Source organism: Mirounga leonina, unplaced genomic scaffold, assembly GCF_011800145.1.
Source record: "Mirounga leonina isolate KUSES-001 unplaced genomic scaffold, KU_Mleo_1.0 Mir_115, whole genome shotgun sequence".
Classification (NCBI taxonomy): domain Eukaryota; kingdom Metazoa; phylum Chordata; class Mammalia; order Carnivora; family Phocidae; genus Mirounga; species Mirounga leonina.
Genome location: NW_023270268.1, coordinates 15,727,960 through 15,747,947, shown reverse-complemented (window position 1 = coordinate 15,747,947; position 19,988 = coordinate 15,727,960). Strand labels below are relative to the sequence as shown.

At 37.1% G+C, this 19,988-nt stretch overlaps 1 protein-coding gene across 1 annotated transcript in view; it reads right to left on the bottom strand.

Annotated features, from left to right (window-relative positions):
- NEK10 (NIMA related kinase 10) overlaps positions 1-19,988 on the bottom strand; it is a 232,301-nt gene that overhangs the window by 126,315 nt on the left and 85,998 nt on the right. The window contains exon 23 of the mRNA XM_034993514.1: positions 13,889-13,964. Within this exon, the coding sequence (XP_034849405.1) occupies positions 13,889-13,964 (76 nt within the window). The remainder of the gene's footprint in view (positions 1-13,888; positions 13,965-19,988) is intronic.

The following is a 19,988-nucleotide window of genomic DNA, read 5'->3' as shown; positions in this document are numbered from 1 at the left end:
GCAGGTTCAAATCAGCCCTCACTGGGATTATCATAAAGCCTTACTCATTAAGTGCTTTCATTCATTCATTCATTCATTCATTCACTGAACAAGTATTTACTGAGCACCTACTATATGCCAAGTCCTCTCTTTCAGAGTTTTGCTATAAAAGAAAAGAGGAAAGTGGGTCAGTAGCTAAAGGGAAAGAGAAGTGTTTGTTTTTAAGACAGGAAAAATGACAGTATGCTAGCAAATTGGTAGGACTGAGTCAGTGGAAGCACAGAAATTAATACTGCAAAATTGAGAGGGGAGCATTCTGGAGTGATGCCCTGTAGGAAATGGAGACACAGGAGGAGGGCTGGCCTTTCTAGGACCATGGAAACAGAGTCACATGACAGGAGGGCCATTATAGGGACACAGGGCCAGATAGGTGGGAAGGCGTGGAAGAAGAGCTGGGAGAAGTTCTCTTCTGATTGCTCCTACTTTCTCAGCAAAATAGGGATCAGGGGCACCAGTGGTTGACGTTGAAATTCCTCCCTCTTGCCCTTGATCAGTATCTTAGTCAAACACCTCCTCACACCCTCCAGCACACACTCACTTCCCATCTCCCCAGTCTCCTGCAGCCCCTTCAGCTACCTGTGTCCTTCTCCAAGCTTGTTCTGCTGCTCGCCATCAATGGAGCAGCAGAAGGGTTCATGATAAACACTTGATTCCATCAAAACACAGGTTATTTGTCCTTAATCCATTAGTACAAAACTTGAAAATATATATTACTAGGTAGGTGATACCCATAAGCAAGGAAACACAATTTTATTCATATGACCAGAGCAAAAACAGAAAATAATGAAAATCTTTTGTTAACTGTGTATGAACAGATAAGGAGGAAAGGCCCTGTTAATCAGAGAAGGTGCCATAAACATGTGTACTTGCCAGTGGCCGACAATTTGATTAAAAACTACTCAGAAAACATTCAGTTAAGACTGATCTAGTTTAAATTCTGACATTGACACATACAAAGGCCTAAGAACTTCTAGCTAGCTATTCTTATCTTAATGGCCATAAAAAACTCTGGTGAAAATGAAATTTTCTTTTAGAAAACGAGAAATTAATCACCAATGAATATTCCGAGTTGTTGGATTTTCCACATATTGATAATTATTTTGCTGTAAAAACTTCTTTGCCTTCTTATTTCTAATTGATTTTCAGCCAATTATACATGCCCTGTGTCATATGAATTAGGGAGAAGCTGGAAATAATTTTTAATGTCTTAAAAAAGTAGACTGGTTGACTAATTTATGATTTACCCAGATAACAGAACACAATATGGATATAAAGCTCAGGTAAAAAAAGAGCATTCATTTATATCAGCACGTGTGTATCTATGTACGTGCACAGAGGAGGATTTGAAATTGAGACACGAAGTGGTTTTTTGAGTTTTGTCCCACCTCTGGGCTAGTAGGATTATGAGTGTTCCTAATAGGATTTTTTTCATTATTTTCTGCAATGAGAATATACTGCTTTAATCATAAGCAAACAATTAGAAGAAACTTTAATCATCAAGTTTTGAACTTTTGGGGGACTTAGGGGTTTTGTTGTTCTTTGTTTTATTTCTGATTGTCATCCTTTAATTTTTAATTCATTTTTAGTTCATGATGCCAGATTTGGCAGGATTTCCAGATATTTCTGTTTTTATGATCATAATATACAGATACTATCGGTAACCTATCTTTCCACTTAACAATATACTGTGCATATGCTTTTAGGTCAACAAACACACTACTATAATACCACTTACCATTATTTACCTAGCCAACCTAACCAGCCCCCCCATTTCACTGTACAATAGCCACAATAGTTGAAAATAATCTAGAAATAAAATATCAAATACATAGGGGAAAAAAGAAAAAAAATAAGTAAAAACGTTTACATATCTAAAAACATTCTGAAAATTACAATCTACAATTTTAAAAATCAGTGATGAGAAATATTCATTTATACTAATTTCATTATTTGCTTACATTGGCACCACAACCAATTTGCTTTCAATCAAATTCTTTGCAAATTGCCTGAAACCCAACTAATGTAGGAAAGCTTCAGATTTTATAGTGAGGGTAAATGTGGGGAAGGAGGAAGGGAAGAGAAAGCAGACTGGAAAATCTTTTAGGGACATTTACAATTTTAATTTGCTCCATCAGTAAATGAAGTCAGTAAATGAAACGAAGTAAAATCAACCCTTATGTGGAACAAATGCATCTATTTGAGCTAAAAATGCAGCACTAAAATTGCACTTTAAAAAAGGGAACTTGGATTCCTCCTCGTCAGATGAGTTCATGTGGCTTTCCTAAGGCATTAGAAAAGGTTTAGTATGGGCAATTTTTTTTGTGGAATATCTGGAAGCCTGAATTGAAGGTTTAGAACTATGAAGAAAGAGGGAAGAAATTTAGAAGGAAAGACTTAGAATCTTTCACTATATGAAGAATTATTAAATGGTGGTTAGTGATCCGCTGCTCTGCACAGTCACTAGAGTCCAAAAAGAATTTCAAGTCATAAGAAAAGGACTTCAATTAGACAGAAGAATACTTTTGGGTTTTTCGCTTTCTGGCTATAGAAATTTTCAAAGGCCCCAAACAATGAAAAGAATTTATAAATCACCTCCCTTGGAGACTTTTTCCCCCTTAACCTATCATGAAGATGGTGAAAAATGAACCAGATATACACTTGTTAAGTCTTTGCTTCAAGAAGGAACACAAATTAAATGTTCTTTTTCAGGTTTCTCTAATCCTACTGCTTTATGGTATCTATTAGGAGGACCATAATGAGAACCAATTAACTGTAAATACAGTGAGGAGTCTGGGCAATTAAACAAATGGATTACATTCACCCAGTGATTACACTCTAGCCATCAAATTATCAAGCACTGCCTACTTCGAGTCACAAACAGAAACTAAATTCAGATCCAAGAGCCTTGAAATTTCTCATTGTACATCGACTGCCATTTGCTTGTTTCTAATGATGTTTAAAAAAAATAGCTAGCATATCGGTTGACATCACACATTTTGTATTTGTATTCAAGCCAAATATCACCAGCTTTTAAAATTCAAGTACATAACTAAATAAAGTAATTATGGTAATTTTACAAAAAAGGATAATACAATCTCTCAATTCTAGTATATAATTATACAAATGCCTTCCTCTAAATATAAAATCACATAAAAATGTATAGTCTTGCTCCTTAACAAAAGACCGATTTTTAAAAAGCAGTCAAGCAACTTCCAAGTGAACTTGACAGTCTTTATACAAGCTAGTAGACATACTCACAGAGAAGATTCCTAATCTGCTTCTGATTTTTAGTTATTACTTTCACAGTTATCTTCAAATGATCATTACATCATCTGCATCACATTACCATCTTCTTTACGAGTCCAGAACTATAGGGAGGCAGAAAGTCTCTCAGGATGAGATTGTGGAAAAAAAAAAAAATTCTCACCTCCATCTAACTAGGAGGAAAATCTCAAACCAGTTGTCAGGGACTTCTTTAATGACTTCCTACTATCGACATAGAAGACTGTGTCCAGAAAGAGTTGAGAAAATTTTAGATTTGCTCAAAGAACAGAAGAGGATCAGACACATTTCTGCTGGCTTGCACAAAGACTTTGAGGCCACACTGCAAGTGTGTTTCTCATGCACTAGTCAGAGTGTTTTCCTTTGTAAGTCAAAGCAGATGCTGTAGGTATCTTCCCTACTCCCCTTGACCCTTACTTCTTCAGAGCATACTGGCCTGAGTCCCAACCATTTGCATGTTTGTCTGAGGATTTTTCTTAACCTGTTGGACCTTCTTTGCCTACAGCACAACAAGGCTGAGGTGTCAGTCAACTTGTGTACCCCAGGAACCGACCTTAACCGATGATGTATGACTGGGCGTAATCATCCCACTCTCTCCTCTTGGGTGAGATCATTGAGTTATACATTTAAACTGGCTCCAGCAGGTTGGAGGCCCCAAGAAACTCTTTATCTGTTGTCTTCCCTTCTTTGTCTCTCTTCCCCCCCCCCCCCCCCTTGTTTCCTAGGATCCCCTCTGGAACAAACCACTTGCACATGAACCCTTGTCTCCAAGTGTACCCTGGGGGCAACCTGAACTAAGAGTCAAGCGAAAGATACACAGCAAGGTTAGGCAACCAGAGGAATTAATTCATTGATAGGCTTCTGTACATATAAGAAGAGCAAAGTTGCAGCTGGGTCTTAAGGAAAATGGAATCTAGGGTTTGGACATTGCCAGAACTTTTCCTCTTATCCCTCTTACTCTCTCCAAGTATTGGCCTCCTTCTCAGATGGACCTCCACCATGGCTACAAACATGGCCACCAAACCTTCCTGGGCCTTTCACATTCAAGCTTCACCTTTGTACTGAGTCCCAGCTAAGCACATTCTCAGGAAAGAATTCCAACTAGACCAGTTTCAATGAAGAGAACTCCCACTCTTGCCATTTTCCCCACAGGGGTGGGAATGCTAGCACTGGCCTACCTTGGGAGAAACACCAAGTCTGGGCAGCGCAAACAAGCTAGAGAGGCAAGATATCTAATGCAATGGGACTTACTAACCCACCTGGAATAGTACCTGGAGTGGAGTGCGGGAAGAAATATTTTCCTAAAGAATAAAGCTGTTGCTCCCAGCTAATATTTATTGAATCCCTGCTAGACTCCAAATGCTAGTGCAATCTACTTATCTCTATCTATTTTTCTATCTACCTATATATCTATCATCTATCTTTTCAATCCTCACAACAACCTTATGCAGTAGGAACTATTACTATCACCACCAGCTCTGCCATTTCAGATAAGGAAACTGAGACCCAGAAATAGTAAGCTACTTGCCCGAATTCAAACAGGAAGGCATTGAGCCAAGTGGAAACCCAGCCTAGAGTCTGCACCACATTATATTGGCTCCTAAGGGAGGACAGCCCTGCAGGCAAACCCAATGACCGCTCATTACTGAGGATTTTTCTTATTACTACTCATTACTACTCTCACTGCTGTGATTTGGAACACAGTTTATAAAGCTTATGGATGAAGCAGGCTTTGTTATAAAAATTGGGGATAAATTTAGAGTAAATAAGGTAAGGGGATCTGGGTAGACTAAGAGGCAAGTGCTTTAAGGGGAATAGATAAGGTTCTCTTGAAACCCTAGAACACTAAAATGTGATTAGGTAATATATATAAAATCTTCAGAATTTACCCACGAAATGTGTGGATCCTGCAAGTTTCGCTTTCTGTGAAAATGAGGTTTTGAAACGGCTGAGTGTTACCAATATGTATCAAAGTTACATACAGTTCACATTTTCAAATCTTTATTTTGTCATTTTATTATAGACCATAATATTGTCACAGATTGACAGTTTATTGTTTTGTTGTTACGTGTATTTTTTTGAAAATTTCTTCCCTAAAGGGCAGCTTGAATTTCAAATATTGGACTTGTAACTGTCAGCCTACTATTTTAGAGAAAACAATATCTGCCACTTCAAAAGAGGTTTTCTTTTATTGGCATTGTGCTATAGCCTCTCCTAGGATTGTTAAGGGCATTCTGAAATGCCAAGATTAAAAATCAATAATTAAAATTAAGTTCAAAATGTAATAATAGTACAGAGTATTAATATTAGCTAAATAAGTTATGAAATAAATTGATGTAAATGGATTTATGATTGGTAATGTCATTGGGTAATATATTCATAAGAATAAGACAGGCTGACTGTAGCACTGCAAAATAACTAAAATGTTTCTTTAATTCTCTGCCTCTGATATGATAATTTGACCTTCATATTTCCCCACTGTTTAAATCCTCTCACTTCCCCCACAGTTTCCTTTCTCTGTTTATCCTCATCACTGTTCTCTTTTCTTTTTTTCCCTTCTGACCGTTTGATCAGTCGGTCAGAGTCCCTTCCAAGCAAGTCCTGTCATAGTGTCTGTACGGGAGGAAAATATAAGTTACTTTGTATAAACCCTGCATAGTGCATAGACCATGGCACAACTATTACACAGAAAAGTATGGTGCCCCCTCCACCCCCGGGCCTGTCCCTCAAGTTCTGCAGCACTGGCAGCTCCCTGTTCTACCATAGCTTTCTGTACCATTCCTAGGGACTTCCTCTGTGCACCTGCCAGAGGCTCACCTAAGCACTGTGTGGCTTACTAATCCTTGATCATTCTACTTGTGTGTGTATATATATGTGTGTGTGTGTGTGTGTGTCTCCCCAAATTAAGTTGAATTCTCCCCATGGGAAAGAACTAAGTTATCTGCTCCTGACAAGTGCTGAGGTATCTCGATGAGAAACAGGTGAAGTGATGAACAGTTTCATTCTGCAGATCTTCTGAACAATAGTATCTCCATTAAGTGACTGCCAGGCTGAGAGATACCCAGGGGGTCTATAATGCCCAGAGGAAAATTCCAGGTCTCCCACTATTCCAACATAAAATCCAACCCAACCAAACCACAGCTCCTGCTTCTGCCTAAATATGCTGAGTCTGTTAAGAATTGAACTGAAGGAGAATTTCATTTTCACACTCTGGCGATGTACCAAAGCTTGAAGTACAGAGAAATAAATTGTATTGTATGGAGGAAATAAAGGCATTGACCATGCCATGGCAGTACTGTGGACCTATGCTACTAATGCCCCATCCTCAGGTGTGTTGAGCCAGACCTTGGACTTCATGTCTTAGCTATCGATTTAATACCTCCTAGCTCCTAATGCACCCTCCAATAAACAATGGCATTTCTTTAAGTATTTTTCCTATAAAGTGAGCACAATGTTAAACTCTCTGCAGATAGAGCTAGAGGGACATTGCAGGATGAAGAGGGTTCCTGCAATTTCCAGCATGGGCCAGGGGTAGGCAGTATAGGCATGAGATGATCCAGGGGAATCCTCTTGGAATGCCACTCCATCACAGTCACATAAACAAAAGGCTACCTGGAACAGATTCAAGGGGCCCTCGCCAAGAATCAACACTCACTGTCAGATATGGGAGGCTATCTTGGACCTTCTGAACAAGACAATACTTCAGTCGGATGCATCCACATAAGTGAGCCTGTTGGAACCAACAGAGGAACTGCAGAGCACACCCATACAGACTGTTGTTAAGTAATTAAATTTTGGGATGATCCGTTCTATAACAGTAGATAATCAAAACATACATATTCTCATCATCAAATAATTCATCTAATTTCTTAATTATCAATAAATTAATTTGTGTTTAAGAATAGGAGGACATTTCCTTTGGTCAAACCACTCCCCCCGCCCCAAAAGACATGTTAAAGTAAGACATCTGACCATCCTGTAATCCCTCTCACATCTACTTCCAATAGGAAATGTGGAATATTCAACATAATGACTTGGATATCAAATGTTTAAAATGGCAAACTAGACAAATAACTCAGGCAAATGTGGAGAAAGACATCCATTGCTTACCATGTTTACCTGTGGGTAAGGTAAAATAAAGACTTTAAAAGGGTAAGGAAAAGGAAATGTAGAACTGAAGATATGTGATTTGGAATTACCAGTCAATAAGAAGCAAGGACTTCCACTGACAAAATCAATCATCAGAGAACTCCTTTTCTTGTTTTTGTGCTGCTGGGGAGTTCAGAAGAAATTAGACTCTAAAAAATCCATAATGTACATCACATTATGTATCTATATTCAAACTTCTAATCTAGGCTTGGCCAAGTGTTTCACATTGCCAGAGACCTACAAAATGAAAACTGGCCATATCCTAACTGTATTCTATAAGGTATTGTTCTCCATTCATACATTTCCTGTGATGTCAGTAGAATCAAAGACACTATAGCCTTATATGAAGCTATAAATGTCCTTAACCTGAATTTTTTTTTCTTTCCTAGAAAGAACTAACTTTTTTTTTTTTTAAAGATTTTATTTATTTATTTGAGAGAGAGAGAATGAGAGAGAGCACATGAGAGGGAGGAGGGTCAGAGGGAGAAGCAGACTCCCCGCCGAGCAGGGAGCCCGATGCGGGACTCGATCCCGGGACTCCGGGATCATGACCTGAGCCGAAGGCAGTCACTCAACCAACTGAGCCACCCAGGCGCCCCAGAAAGAACTAACTTTTAAGTTAGAATTCAGAATGCCTCTGGACATTAAGTCTGTTATCAGTATTCAAAACTTATCTAAAATTGTTTAAAAGTGTTGCATGATGAGAAAATAACTGTGAAAATTAGAAAAAATGTAAAACAAGAATTTTTAGTATTCATTTCAAAGTAAAACTTGGCAAACAATACATACATGATGTAGGCTACCTGGAAGGTATGCATTCCAGAGAACAAATCACAGTGTTCCCAAGGCAGACATCAGCCAGAGTACAGTATTTCTCATTGTTGACCTATGAGTTCAGTCTACCAGTGACTGACCCGTTAGCAGCAGCACAGCTGAGAGGTCAAGAACACACCCTCCTGCAATCAGGCTGTGTGAATTTAAATCCAGGCTCTCCACTTCCTAGCCATGATGCTGCGCAGGATCATTTAACCTCCCCAAAGATTACTGAAGACAGTCACACCTATTTTAAAAGAGGTTGGAAGATCAAATGACTTAATATTTGCAGAGAACTTAAAACAGTGTCTGCCACATAGCAAACTCCATTCATGTGTTAGATAAATAAAAATGAGCACAAATATGGGGTTGGCAACATAATGGTAGACACTATGGGGTGGAACACCATTAATAGATACTCTCTAGTAGTTTCTATCTCGCAGCTTCCATTTAAATTCATGAGACCATGTGACCTATTCTATTGAGTCTTAAGATGTATTTAGAGTTCAATTTGTGTAAATAAATTCTGAGTTTGTTCAAAATTCACTCCTACCTCATCTAAGCAGATAATAAAACAGTCCTCTCTCTCTCTCCTCCTCCCTCCTTCATGTGTGTGTAAACATTGGGGGGGGGGTGTGTGTATTTATAGAGCTTTGGAAAGGGGTGATATTATATATTATTCAGGTATATATTATCCTGCTGGGCCACAGAGAAGCCATGAATAAACGCAATTACAGGTAAAACCATCCCCACATCCCATCTGCTCAAGGCCCCACTACGGAAAGTTCTGTTCCTCCAGGTTCCCTGTCTTTGCATGCTAAACACATACTCCTTCCCTTTCACACTCCTCAGCTGCTAGAAAAATCCTGGTCCCTCCTAGTAACCAAAGCAGCCATTCAGGGGAGAAGGAACTATAAATAAATACAGCATAAGTAATTCTTCTCTGTTGTAATTCTTAAGAAATGAATCTGATTCTTAGACACAATGCAATCTATATATTCAAATGAGCACTACCCTTTCAAATTTTAGACTCACATGAGCAGATACCAATCACTGTGATCTAATGAGCACTTACCATATGCCAGCCAGGCATTGTTCCAAGCACTCAACAGGTACCACCTCACTTAATCTGACGACAATCCTAGAAGGTGGGCACTATTAATAATCTCAGATTACAGATGAGGAAACTGAGGCACAGAGAAGTTCAATAATTTATAACTCCCAACAGTAGACCCAGGACTTAAACCCAGGCAGTCTGATTCCAGATCCTATACTCTTAATAATGACCTTACCAATCTGCCTCTTATTATCACATCCTTTTTCCAATTATGCTCTCATTCTTTAAAATTCTTCTTTAGCAATTTCCCTCAGGACCAATTTATCAGTCATAGAAGAATACTTGTCTCAATAACTTCTAATCATTCCACAGTTTATTTTTTAAATGATAATATCCTACCTGATCCCATTATTCACTCTTTTGGTAACCATAACAAATATAAATATAAGGTAAATAAATAGAAAAAATACAGCAGACTCTGGCACCAAAGTACGTACTGTTTCAAACTAAAAATGTTCCCTTTAAGCCTCATGAAGGCAAAAGTCAGAAAAATTCAAAGATACATTGGTGCTTTAGACCCTGATAAAAACACACATGGATTTTTCATCATATTAAAATACAGAATGTGGGATATTTATATAATGGAATATTATTTAGCCATTAAAAAGAAGGAAATCCTGCTATTTGCAACAACATAAATGAACCTAGGGGATATTATGCTAAGTGAAATAAGCCAGACAGACAAAAACAAAACAAAACAAAAAAGCTGATTTCATAAAAAGAGAGAGTAGAGTGATGGTTGCCCAGGGCTGGGGGTAGGGAGAAACTGGGAGATGTAGATCAAAGGATACAAAATTTCAGTTATAAGAAGAAAGAGTTCTCTGAAAAACAAACAGGGTTCTAGAGGGGAGGGGAGTGGGAGGATGGGTTAGCCTGGTGGTGGGTATTGAGGAGGGCACATTCTGCATGGAGCACTGGGTGTTATGCACAAACAATGAATCATGGAACACTTCATCTAAAACTAATGATGTAATGTATGGGGATTAACATAAGAATTAAAAAAAAAAGAAGAAGAAAGAGTTCTGAGGATCTAAGGTACAGCATGGTGCCTGTGATTAATAATATGGTATTGTTTGCTGAAAAGTTGCTGAGAGTAGATCTTGAGCATTGTTGCAAGAACACAACAGAAAAAAAATTAACTATGTGGGTGGATGTGTTAATTATCCTGATCTTAATAATCATCCCACCATGTGTACGTAAATCAAAGCATTATATTCTATATTTTAAATATATACAACTACATTTGTCCATTTTTCCTAATTAATAAAGTTTTTAAAATGGCATTTTCAGACAAACAAACAAAAAACAACCAGAAGGACTCATTTTCACTTTTTAAAAAAATATTTTTTCACTTTAATAATTCAAAATATTTATTAGGGTTCTGTCAGTCTGTTCCTTCAGGCCCCAGGGAAACAACAGTGAACAAAACTGACAACAGCCCTACTGTCAAGGAGTTTGTGTTTTAGTGGGAGGGACATAGGATAGACCAATTAAAATATGACATAATGTCAGATAGAGGTAGGTGCTAGGAAAATATAAAGCAAGAGAACAGGACAGAGTCTGAAGGAGGCTGCTATTTGGGGCAGGTGATCAGGAAAATCTCCCTCCAGAAGTGACATTAAAGCAGATACCAGAAGGAAGTAAGGACATAAACTCTGTAGCTAGCTGGAGAAAGAGTAACCACATAGGAGCATTTTGAAGATCTGAAGGAACAGCACAGGGGGAGAGTGATAGAAGATTAAAATTTTGTTTCAGTGGAAAGAAGCAATTTTCTTTATAGCCCATTGTGTCAGATACTGTTCATAACCATGCAAGTATTAGATCATTCATATAGTAAATACTTCTTGTGAGCCTATAACATACCAGACTCTGGCGGGTAGGGATAGTGGTGAACAAAATCATCTGGGCATATCACAAAATAAGTGAAAAGTTCAACCATAAGGAAAAGTGCACGGAGCATGTAGACCAGGGGAAACATGCGTTGGCTAAGGGGTTTCTCCTGAGGAGACTACCTCCAGAGGAGCGGTGGAGGATGAGAAAGAGTTAACCAGATGGCCAGTGGGAAAGAGAGTATTCCAGGCAGAGGGAGCAGCATGTGCCAAGGCCCTGTGGTCAGTGGGAACACAGCTGCAACAGCTAGAAATCAATAGAGTGAGGTCGGAGCTAAAGTAAAGACAATGACTTGGCAGGGCCTAGAGCGTGCAGGGTTGTGGGTTTGTAGCCACACTGAGGACTTGGTTTTTAAATAATGAGCAACTGGAAGCTACTGAAGTGTTCTAAGCCATTTAAGAGTTCTGAGTTTATTACAGCATTTTTAAGAATGCAAGAGGTATAGTCAATAGTTGGGTGTGCTTCACTTTGTCTCTGCTTGTCCAAGTTTACCTACAGGTTTATTTTGATCCATCCAATGGAAACTTCCCCAGCTTTCCTTTAAATTATCTAATGTTATAATGTGATTGGGATTACACTAAGCAATAAAGTCTCAAAGAATTCCCATTCCAGGATTAGTCAAAGTTTTTCATTCATATTAGCTCATAGTTGCTTATTATCCAGAAATCCCAAATAAACGTTCCATGAAGAACATGCCTAAAATGTTTCTCAGAGCTTCAAACTCTAAAATCTGCTCTGAAAATGCACATGAAGATAACGTACAGTCTTGGACTCTGGAATTGAAGTAAGACATACAGATAAAAACAAGAACCAAGGATCATATTTGGAGATTATTTTCCGTGAGAAGGATAACAATGACCTGCCTCATAATGAGTCAAATCAGAGGAAGAAAAGGAGCTTTTATTGACTCTCTGTTCTAGCACAATCATTCCAGTGTCCACAAACCATGTATCTAGCAGCTGAGATATAGAATAAAGACTGCTCTGAGGCACTTGCTACAAGAGTTAATAAAGAGAACTTTCTTCCATTAAATAAGGTAATATCTGAGCAAGCAAAGACAAAAGAAAGAGCAAAGGACATGGGAACATCAGACTCATCGAACGCTTGGGACCCTGGAGGGCAGGGACAGGCATCCCACGTCCACATTAATAGGCTCAGAGAAGCTTAGGATTATACAAAGATTATAGAATTTGGTGGGAAACACTTTGGTGATGGCTAAAAAGACAATTCAAGAAAAGGCAGGAGGTAGGAGACTCAGAGCAGGGAGGGCCATGAAATATATCTACTTTATTTTTGTCCAATTCACAAACTCAGGAAATGAGGATACAGAAAATTCAAAAGGAACTGGGCATGTCACTGAATTTATTAGAGAACGTTTTAAATTTGGAATAATTAAAACTTGAGAGCATAACTAGCCAACAATGTCAGAATCCTAGTAGGAACCCTGACACTATTCTGAACATTCTTGTAGGAAAGGAATTTTTTTTTAAAGATTTATTTATTTATTTATTTGAGAGAGAGAGAATGAGAGAGAGCAAGCACATGAGAGGGGGGAGGGTCAGAGGGAGAAGCAGACTCCCTGCCAAGCAGGGAGCCCGATGCGGGACTCGATCCAGGGACTCGATCCAGGGACTCCAGGATCATGACCTGAGCTGAAGGCAGTCGCTTAACCAGCTGAGCCACCCAGGCGCCCAGAAAGGAATTTTTAAAACGAGACTGTTACTTACAGAGAATTTCCACCCTCCCTTGAGAAGATTTATTCTGAATCCTATCCCCAGGAATCAATTGCACAACAACAGAGTAGATTAAAAAAGAAGACGGAATTGTCTAGATGGCTTGACCTGCTGAATGAGATTTGAGAATATTTCCCTGAATCTGTTATGTCTACTGACGACTCTATCTGCTTGCTAATTTGAAAAAATTCAAACAAGTAATATGTGATCAGCAAAAGAAGATTCTCACTGCCTAATAATCAATGGATTGTAAAGAAACCCTCAAAGCATGTTAAATAAGTTACAAATGTTTCAATTCATCAAAATATAAACACCCATTTACCCAAGAAGCACCAACTTTATAAACATATGTCTAAGTATATATGTCATCATTTATCCATTCACTCAATAAAATGTATTCAGCAACTATTACCTGCCAGGCGCCAGGATACGTATTAGTACACAAAAAACCATTCTCCTGCCCTTGAATGTTTATAGGCAGACAGAGAAAAACAGTCATTTTTTGAATAGGTACAAAAAAACATTCCAAGTGTCATGGGGAGTAGTGAGTCTGCTAGTTCATTTACAGATTCTTCAACAACAATTGCACACCTACTACGTGCCAAGGATCGTTTGAATTTATAAGTAATAAAAGTAGTTTCCATGAGGGGCAGAGTTACCATAGAGGAAAGACAATTTTTTGTTGTTATTTCAAACACACATAATGATGTATACTTGTGTTCATGTATATTACCTGGGCAATTGAGGAAAACATTAAATAAGCTCTTTTTCCTAAAATCATCTTTCCTTTGCAAGCCAAGACATGAAACTAAAGCCCCACTCAGTTAGGTATGATGTTTGAAAACCATAAAATAATTGTCCTTACCAGGAATACAGGATTGTTCCAACAACAGAAGTGAGTTTACTGTTTTCTTGTTTTTGCTTTGCCAGCCCAAAGTCAGCTATAATTCACAAAAAATGCAATGTTATTATTATCGTGGTTCCTTAGCTTTTGATATTCTGCACAACAACTATTAAAGTTCACAACAGAAAGCTTTATTTTAACCTTCTGTCAAAATGTGTGTGCCAATCTTCCATACCACTCACAGTCTTAATTAATCACATATATACAATAGGCTGTTATGCTATGTATTTTGAAATAATGAGATTTATCACTAAAAAACTAAAATAAGTCTTGCCAACTGAAAGGTAGGGCAAAGTACTTATTGAACTTGTGATCCCACTTTTTAGGTTATCTTTATAATTTTCAAATAAATAAAATGAATCTGATATTTTGGCATATGCCAGGTATCAACTCATCTGGACAGAAAAAAAAAGAAAAAGAAAAGAAACTAAAATAAGGAAAGCCTGAATAACCACCATGGAGACCTGAACATCTGATATTAAATGGCATCTAACTGTACTGTCACAGTAAATAATGATATTCAGAATCATCTCAAAATATTTATATATCAACAAAGGATTTTGATTTTTAACTTAGAAAACCAAATATTTATATTTAATATGAGCACTAGCTGTACTTTTCAAAGCACCTTTAGATACTTCTCTTTTTTAAACCACTCAACAACTTAGGTCAAAGTGAAGGAAACAGATATTCTTCATAGCCTCCAACACTTGGAGAGATTTAATTACCAGAATTACACAAAAGGACAGTGCTGAACCAGGGCAAGAATTCAAGGTGCGATGCCTAAGAAGATGTGATGTTCACAATATCACTTTGTACAGTGCACCAAATGTTTATGATATTTCACTGCATTGTCCTTTTTTTCTTAAGATTTTATTTATTTATTTGACAGAAAAGAGAGAGAAAGTACACAAGCTGGGGGAGCTGCAGAGAGAGAGGGAGAAGCAGGCTCCCCACTGAGCAGGGAGCCTGACAAGGGGGCTCTTGATCCCAGGACTCTGGGATCATGACCTGAGCCGAAGGCAGATGCTTAACTGACTGAGCCACCCAGGCGCCCCCTCAGTGAACTTAAATAAAGGTATTTGATAATGTATTTATACTAATAGTCTTTCAGGCTGAAAATATTCCAAAGTAGCTAGACTTCAAACTAATAGTAATTCACATTATTAATAACAATACCTATTTACTAAACAACAACTTTGAAATAACACAAATTGAGCTGCTTACATGAATTGCCTAGTTGAATACTGCTAGCAATCCTGGAAGACTGGTATTATTATGGTTAGTGCAGCTTAGCACTTAAAAGCAAGAACTTGGGAACCAGCCTCAATTCAAATCCTGGCTCCATCATGTGCTACCAGAGTAACTCTGGGTAAGTTATTTAATCTCCTTTTGCAGTAGTTTTCTTACCTCTAAAACAAGGATTATAATAGCATAAATAGTTTTAAGTAATATGGTACAATAACAAAATCTGAATAAGCTAACATATGTAAATGCAGGATAATACAAGTTGAACAACTGATCCATATCATTATTCAATCTTTGCAGCCACCCATTTTATAAATGAGAAAACTGAGGCTCAGTTTACTTAGAGTTGAGTAACTTGCCCAAGGTCTCACAAGGAAAAATCAACAGTCAGATGTGAGTAGTAATTCTAAAGCCCCAAATCCTTATCAAAACACAGTACTACCAACAAAGAAAAATCAGGCCCAGATCATTTCAACAACAAATTCTAACATTTAAGGAATAAATATCAATTTGCACAAACTCTACCAAAAAATAGAAGAGAACACTTCCCAACTCATTTTATAAAGCCAAGATTACTCTGAGACTAAAGCCAAAGACATTAAAAGAAAAGGAAAACACAGAACAATATCGCCCATAAAAATAGACACACACACACACACACACACACACAGAAAGTATAACCTAGTAAAATCTAGACATAGATAAAAAGGGTAATATATAAGGGCCATTATGCCAGAAATACAAGGCTGATTCAACATTTAAAACTCAAAGTCAAATCAGCACATAAAGAAGGAAAATCATTTGATCATATGTATGAAAAGGTGTTGACAAAATTCAACATCTATTCTTTTCAGAAAAGTAAAAATAGGTATGCATTTCCTTAACCTGATAAAAGGCATCTATAAAAAGCTACAACTAATTTTCTACTTAACGTGAATATTTCTCCTTTAAGTTCAAAAACAAGGCTGGATGTCAACTAGATTTGTTGTGGTGATCATTTTACAATATATACAAACATCAAATTATTATGTTTTACACCTGAAAGTAATAACATGGTGTATGTCAATTAAATCTATTTAAAAAAGAAAACAAATAAAAGATGTGGCAATCTTGTTAATATATTGCTATACGTGTTGGAGAGATTGTCACATAAGCAAATTGTTTAATGTGCCTTAATAACTGAATTTTTAAAATAAAGCAAAAATATTTGTTTTCTTTTTTCCTTCTGAAGAAGATAAAGAGGAAGAAGATGGAGACAAAGAAGAAGAAGAAGGGAACACACTAGAACAATGGCAGAGAAACAAATATCCAGACAAAAGACATGAAAGATCTATGCAGGGAAAATTATAAAATTTTGTTAGAGTCATTAAAGAAGACTAAAATTAATGGAGAGAAACTCCAAGTTCATGGATTGGAATTCTCAATATTACATAGATGTCATTCTTCCTAAACTAACTTACATAATTCCAATCAAATGCCTCCAAATATTTTGGGTAGAATTTCACAAATTAAGTATAAAATTAACACACTTAATAGAAATAGAAAGGACTAAAAGGAGCCATGGATTTTGATGAAAAGAGACAACAAAATTTCCTATAAGATATTAAAAATTATTACAAGGCAATATTAACTCAAGGATACAAAGAGAAAAGAAAAGAAAAAAAAAAAAAAAAAAAACAAGGAAAGAATATCCACTCTCACCATTCTTATTCAAGATTGTACTACAGGTCCAAGTAAGTACGATACTTGCATACAAATCTTTGCAAATATAATTTTTAATTTCTTTTTTAAGGGATTCATTGGAGTGAGATTACTGGATAATACAATAAGTGTATGCTTAAGTTTTTTAAAAACTGTCAAACCAAAATATTTTCCAGTGCTTTCTCACCAGAAATGTATGAGTTCTAGTTGCTTCTAAATCCTCACCAGCATTTGGTGTTGTCAGATTTATTTATTTATTTATTTAGGATTTTTTTTCCTCTAGTAAGCTCTAGGCTCAAGGTAGGGCTTGAACTCATGACCACGAGATCAAGAGTCACATGGTCTACCAACTGAGCCAGACAGGTCCCCTGTTGTCAGGTTTTTGGTTTTTTGTTTTTTTTTAATTAGCCATTCTAGTAAGTATGTAGTGATAGTTCAGTATAGTTCTAATTTGCACTTCCCTAATGACTAATAGTGTTGAACATTTTTCATGTACTTATTTGCCATCTGTGTATCTTCTTTAGTGACGTACCTGTTCAAAATTTGACCCATTATTTGATTGAGTTGTTTGTTTCCTTACGATTGAGTTTTGAATACAAATTCTTCATCAGGTATACGATTTGCAAATATTTTCTCCTAGTCTGAAGCTTGTCTTTTCATTCTCTTAATGTCTTCCATAGAACAGAAGTTTTAAGCTTTGATGAAATTCAATTAATTTTTCTTTTATATATTGTGGTTTTGATGTTGTAGCTAAGAAATACTTGCCCAAGTCATGTAAAATAGTCCAGGTTATTCTGCTGAAAAGGCCAGATAGAGAAGAGCAGTCCGGAGGATGAGAGGCCCAGCTCCAGCCAAACTCCAGAGCCTACCTGCCAGCCATATGAGTCAAGGCTTCAGATGCAGCCCAGGCTGACAGCTTCACTGAAATCTCATAAGACACCCTGAGCCAGAACCACCTAGCTAAGCTGCTCCTGGATTCCTCAGAAATGATGAGAAAATAAATGTTTGTTGTCTTCAGCTGCTAAATTCACAGCAATTTGTTACACAGTAATGAAAATTAATACAACTGCTAACACCTTAGTCCAAAACACCATGAGCGCTCACGTAGGCTACCGAACAATACCTCCTAAAGAGGACTCATGCTTCTATCACTCCCTCCAAAACATAATTCTCCATCCCAGAGCCAAAATGATCTTGGAAAAACCAACAGCAGAGATCACCACTCACAAAATTAAAATTCTAGAGAGACTTCTAATAAATACTAAGATTAAAAGCCAAATCCCTACTGGGTATATAAATGACCATATATTATCTGGGTTTTCAGAAAGGTCTTTCTTGACCATACTATCATAAATATGTCCCTTTCTTTCCTACTCTTCTGTTACATTTATTTGATTCACATCTTTCATTATCTGATTTTTTTACATTATACTGCCATTTAAAATCACTTAAAATCTTTAATCAGATTTCATCAAAGATTACCAGACATATTACATGCCATGATTAGCTTTCTATAAACAACTTTGCTTTCTTTGTACACATCGGTGTCAATGAAATAAAAAATAAAGTCATATACGAGGCAAAGAACTTTATTAACCTTGTTTCAAACTTTATTCCCAGGTTTCTTCAGCTTAATTAGTGACAAAGAATGAATTGTGTCTCAGAAAACACTGAAAAGAGCTGCAGTGTCCAAGGGACTTGGCCTTAAAAATATTTATTTTTTCTGTTTTCTTTTTTCCTTCTGAAGAAGATAAAGAGGAAGAAGATGGAGACAAAGAAGAAGAAGAAGGGAACACACTAGAACAATGGCAGAGAAACAAATATCCAGACAAAAGACATGAAAGATCTATGCAGGGAAAATTATAAAATTTTGTTAGAGTCATTAAAGAAGACTAAAATTAATGGAGAGAAACTCCAAGTTCATGGATTGGAATTCTCAATATTACATAGATAAAATCTAAATTTTATGAGATCCATGAGCAAAATCTTGGAAAGCAGTCATAATATAAAATAGCAGCCCCCAGTAACTTCTTTGAGTTTTATCTTCTTCAGAAGTTGGCTCAATTCATTGGTTTGCTTCATTCTTGGAAGCCTCATCAAAATCCTCTACAAGATCTGGAACTTCATCATCCTCCTCCTCTCTGGTAACAAGTGGTGCTTTTCCATCCACAGATTGTGTGGGCAGAGCTTCAGCCAGTCTTCTTAAACTAGTCAGACTGTCTGCACCAAGTTGGTTTAAGATCCTGGGTAGCATTTCTGTCAGCTGCTTTGTCTCAGCATGGCCTGTAATGGAGAAAGTGCTCGCTGCCAGGGCTTCCCGAACTTTCGGGTTGTGAAAGTGGATTTCTGTTTTTTGGGTTGTGAGCATATTCACTTCTTCAATATTAGAGCTGTTGTTTACCCCTAACTTCTTTAAGGAGAACTGAAGCTTTTTATCATCTGCTGTAGCCATTCTATGAACCACCTTCTTTCAGGAAGCAGTTCCTTTCCCACCAATGCACACTTGGGCTGGCAGTTTGGTGAGTTTTTCCTGGTTCATGATAGTTTGATCTTGTTGGAGCAGAAATGGGACCATGAGGGGACTAGGGTTCTATTTTTGTTTAATATTCATTTATGTATTTAGGGTCTATTCATTCCTAACTAGTATGCAAGATCCATACTTTGTGTTATCACTGTATATTGACAGTTATATCTTTTGATAAATATATAGATACATAGTTGACCCTTGAACAATGTGAGGGTTAGGGGTGCAAACGCCCAGCACAGTCAAAAATCCATGTATAACTTTGATTCTCCCAAAACTTAATTATTAATAGACAACTGTGGACCAGAAGCCTTGTAACATAAACAGTCAACTAACACATACTTTGTACATTATATGTATTATATACTGTATTCTTACAATAAAGGTAGACAAAAAAACGTTATTAAGAAAATCATAAGGAAGAAAAAATACACTTACAACACTGAACTGCTTTTACTGAAAAAAATCCATGTATAAATGGACCAGTGCAGTTCAAACCCATGTTGTTCAAGGGTCAAATGTATATGCATATCTATCATCTATCTATCTATCTATCTATCTATCTATCTATCTATCTATCTATCTATC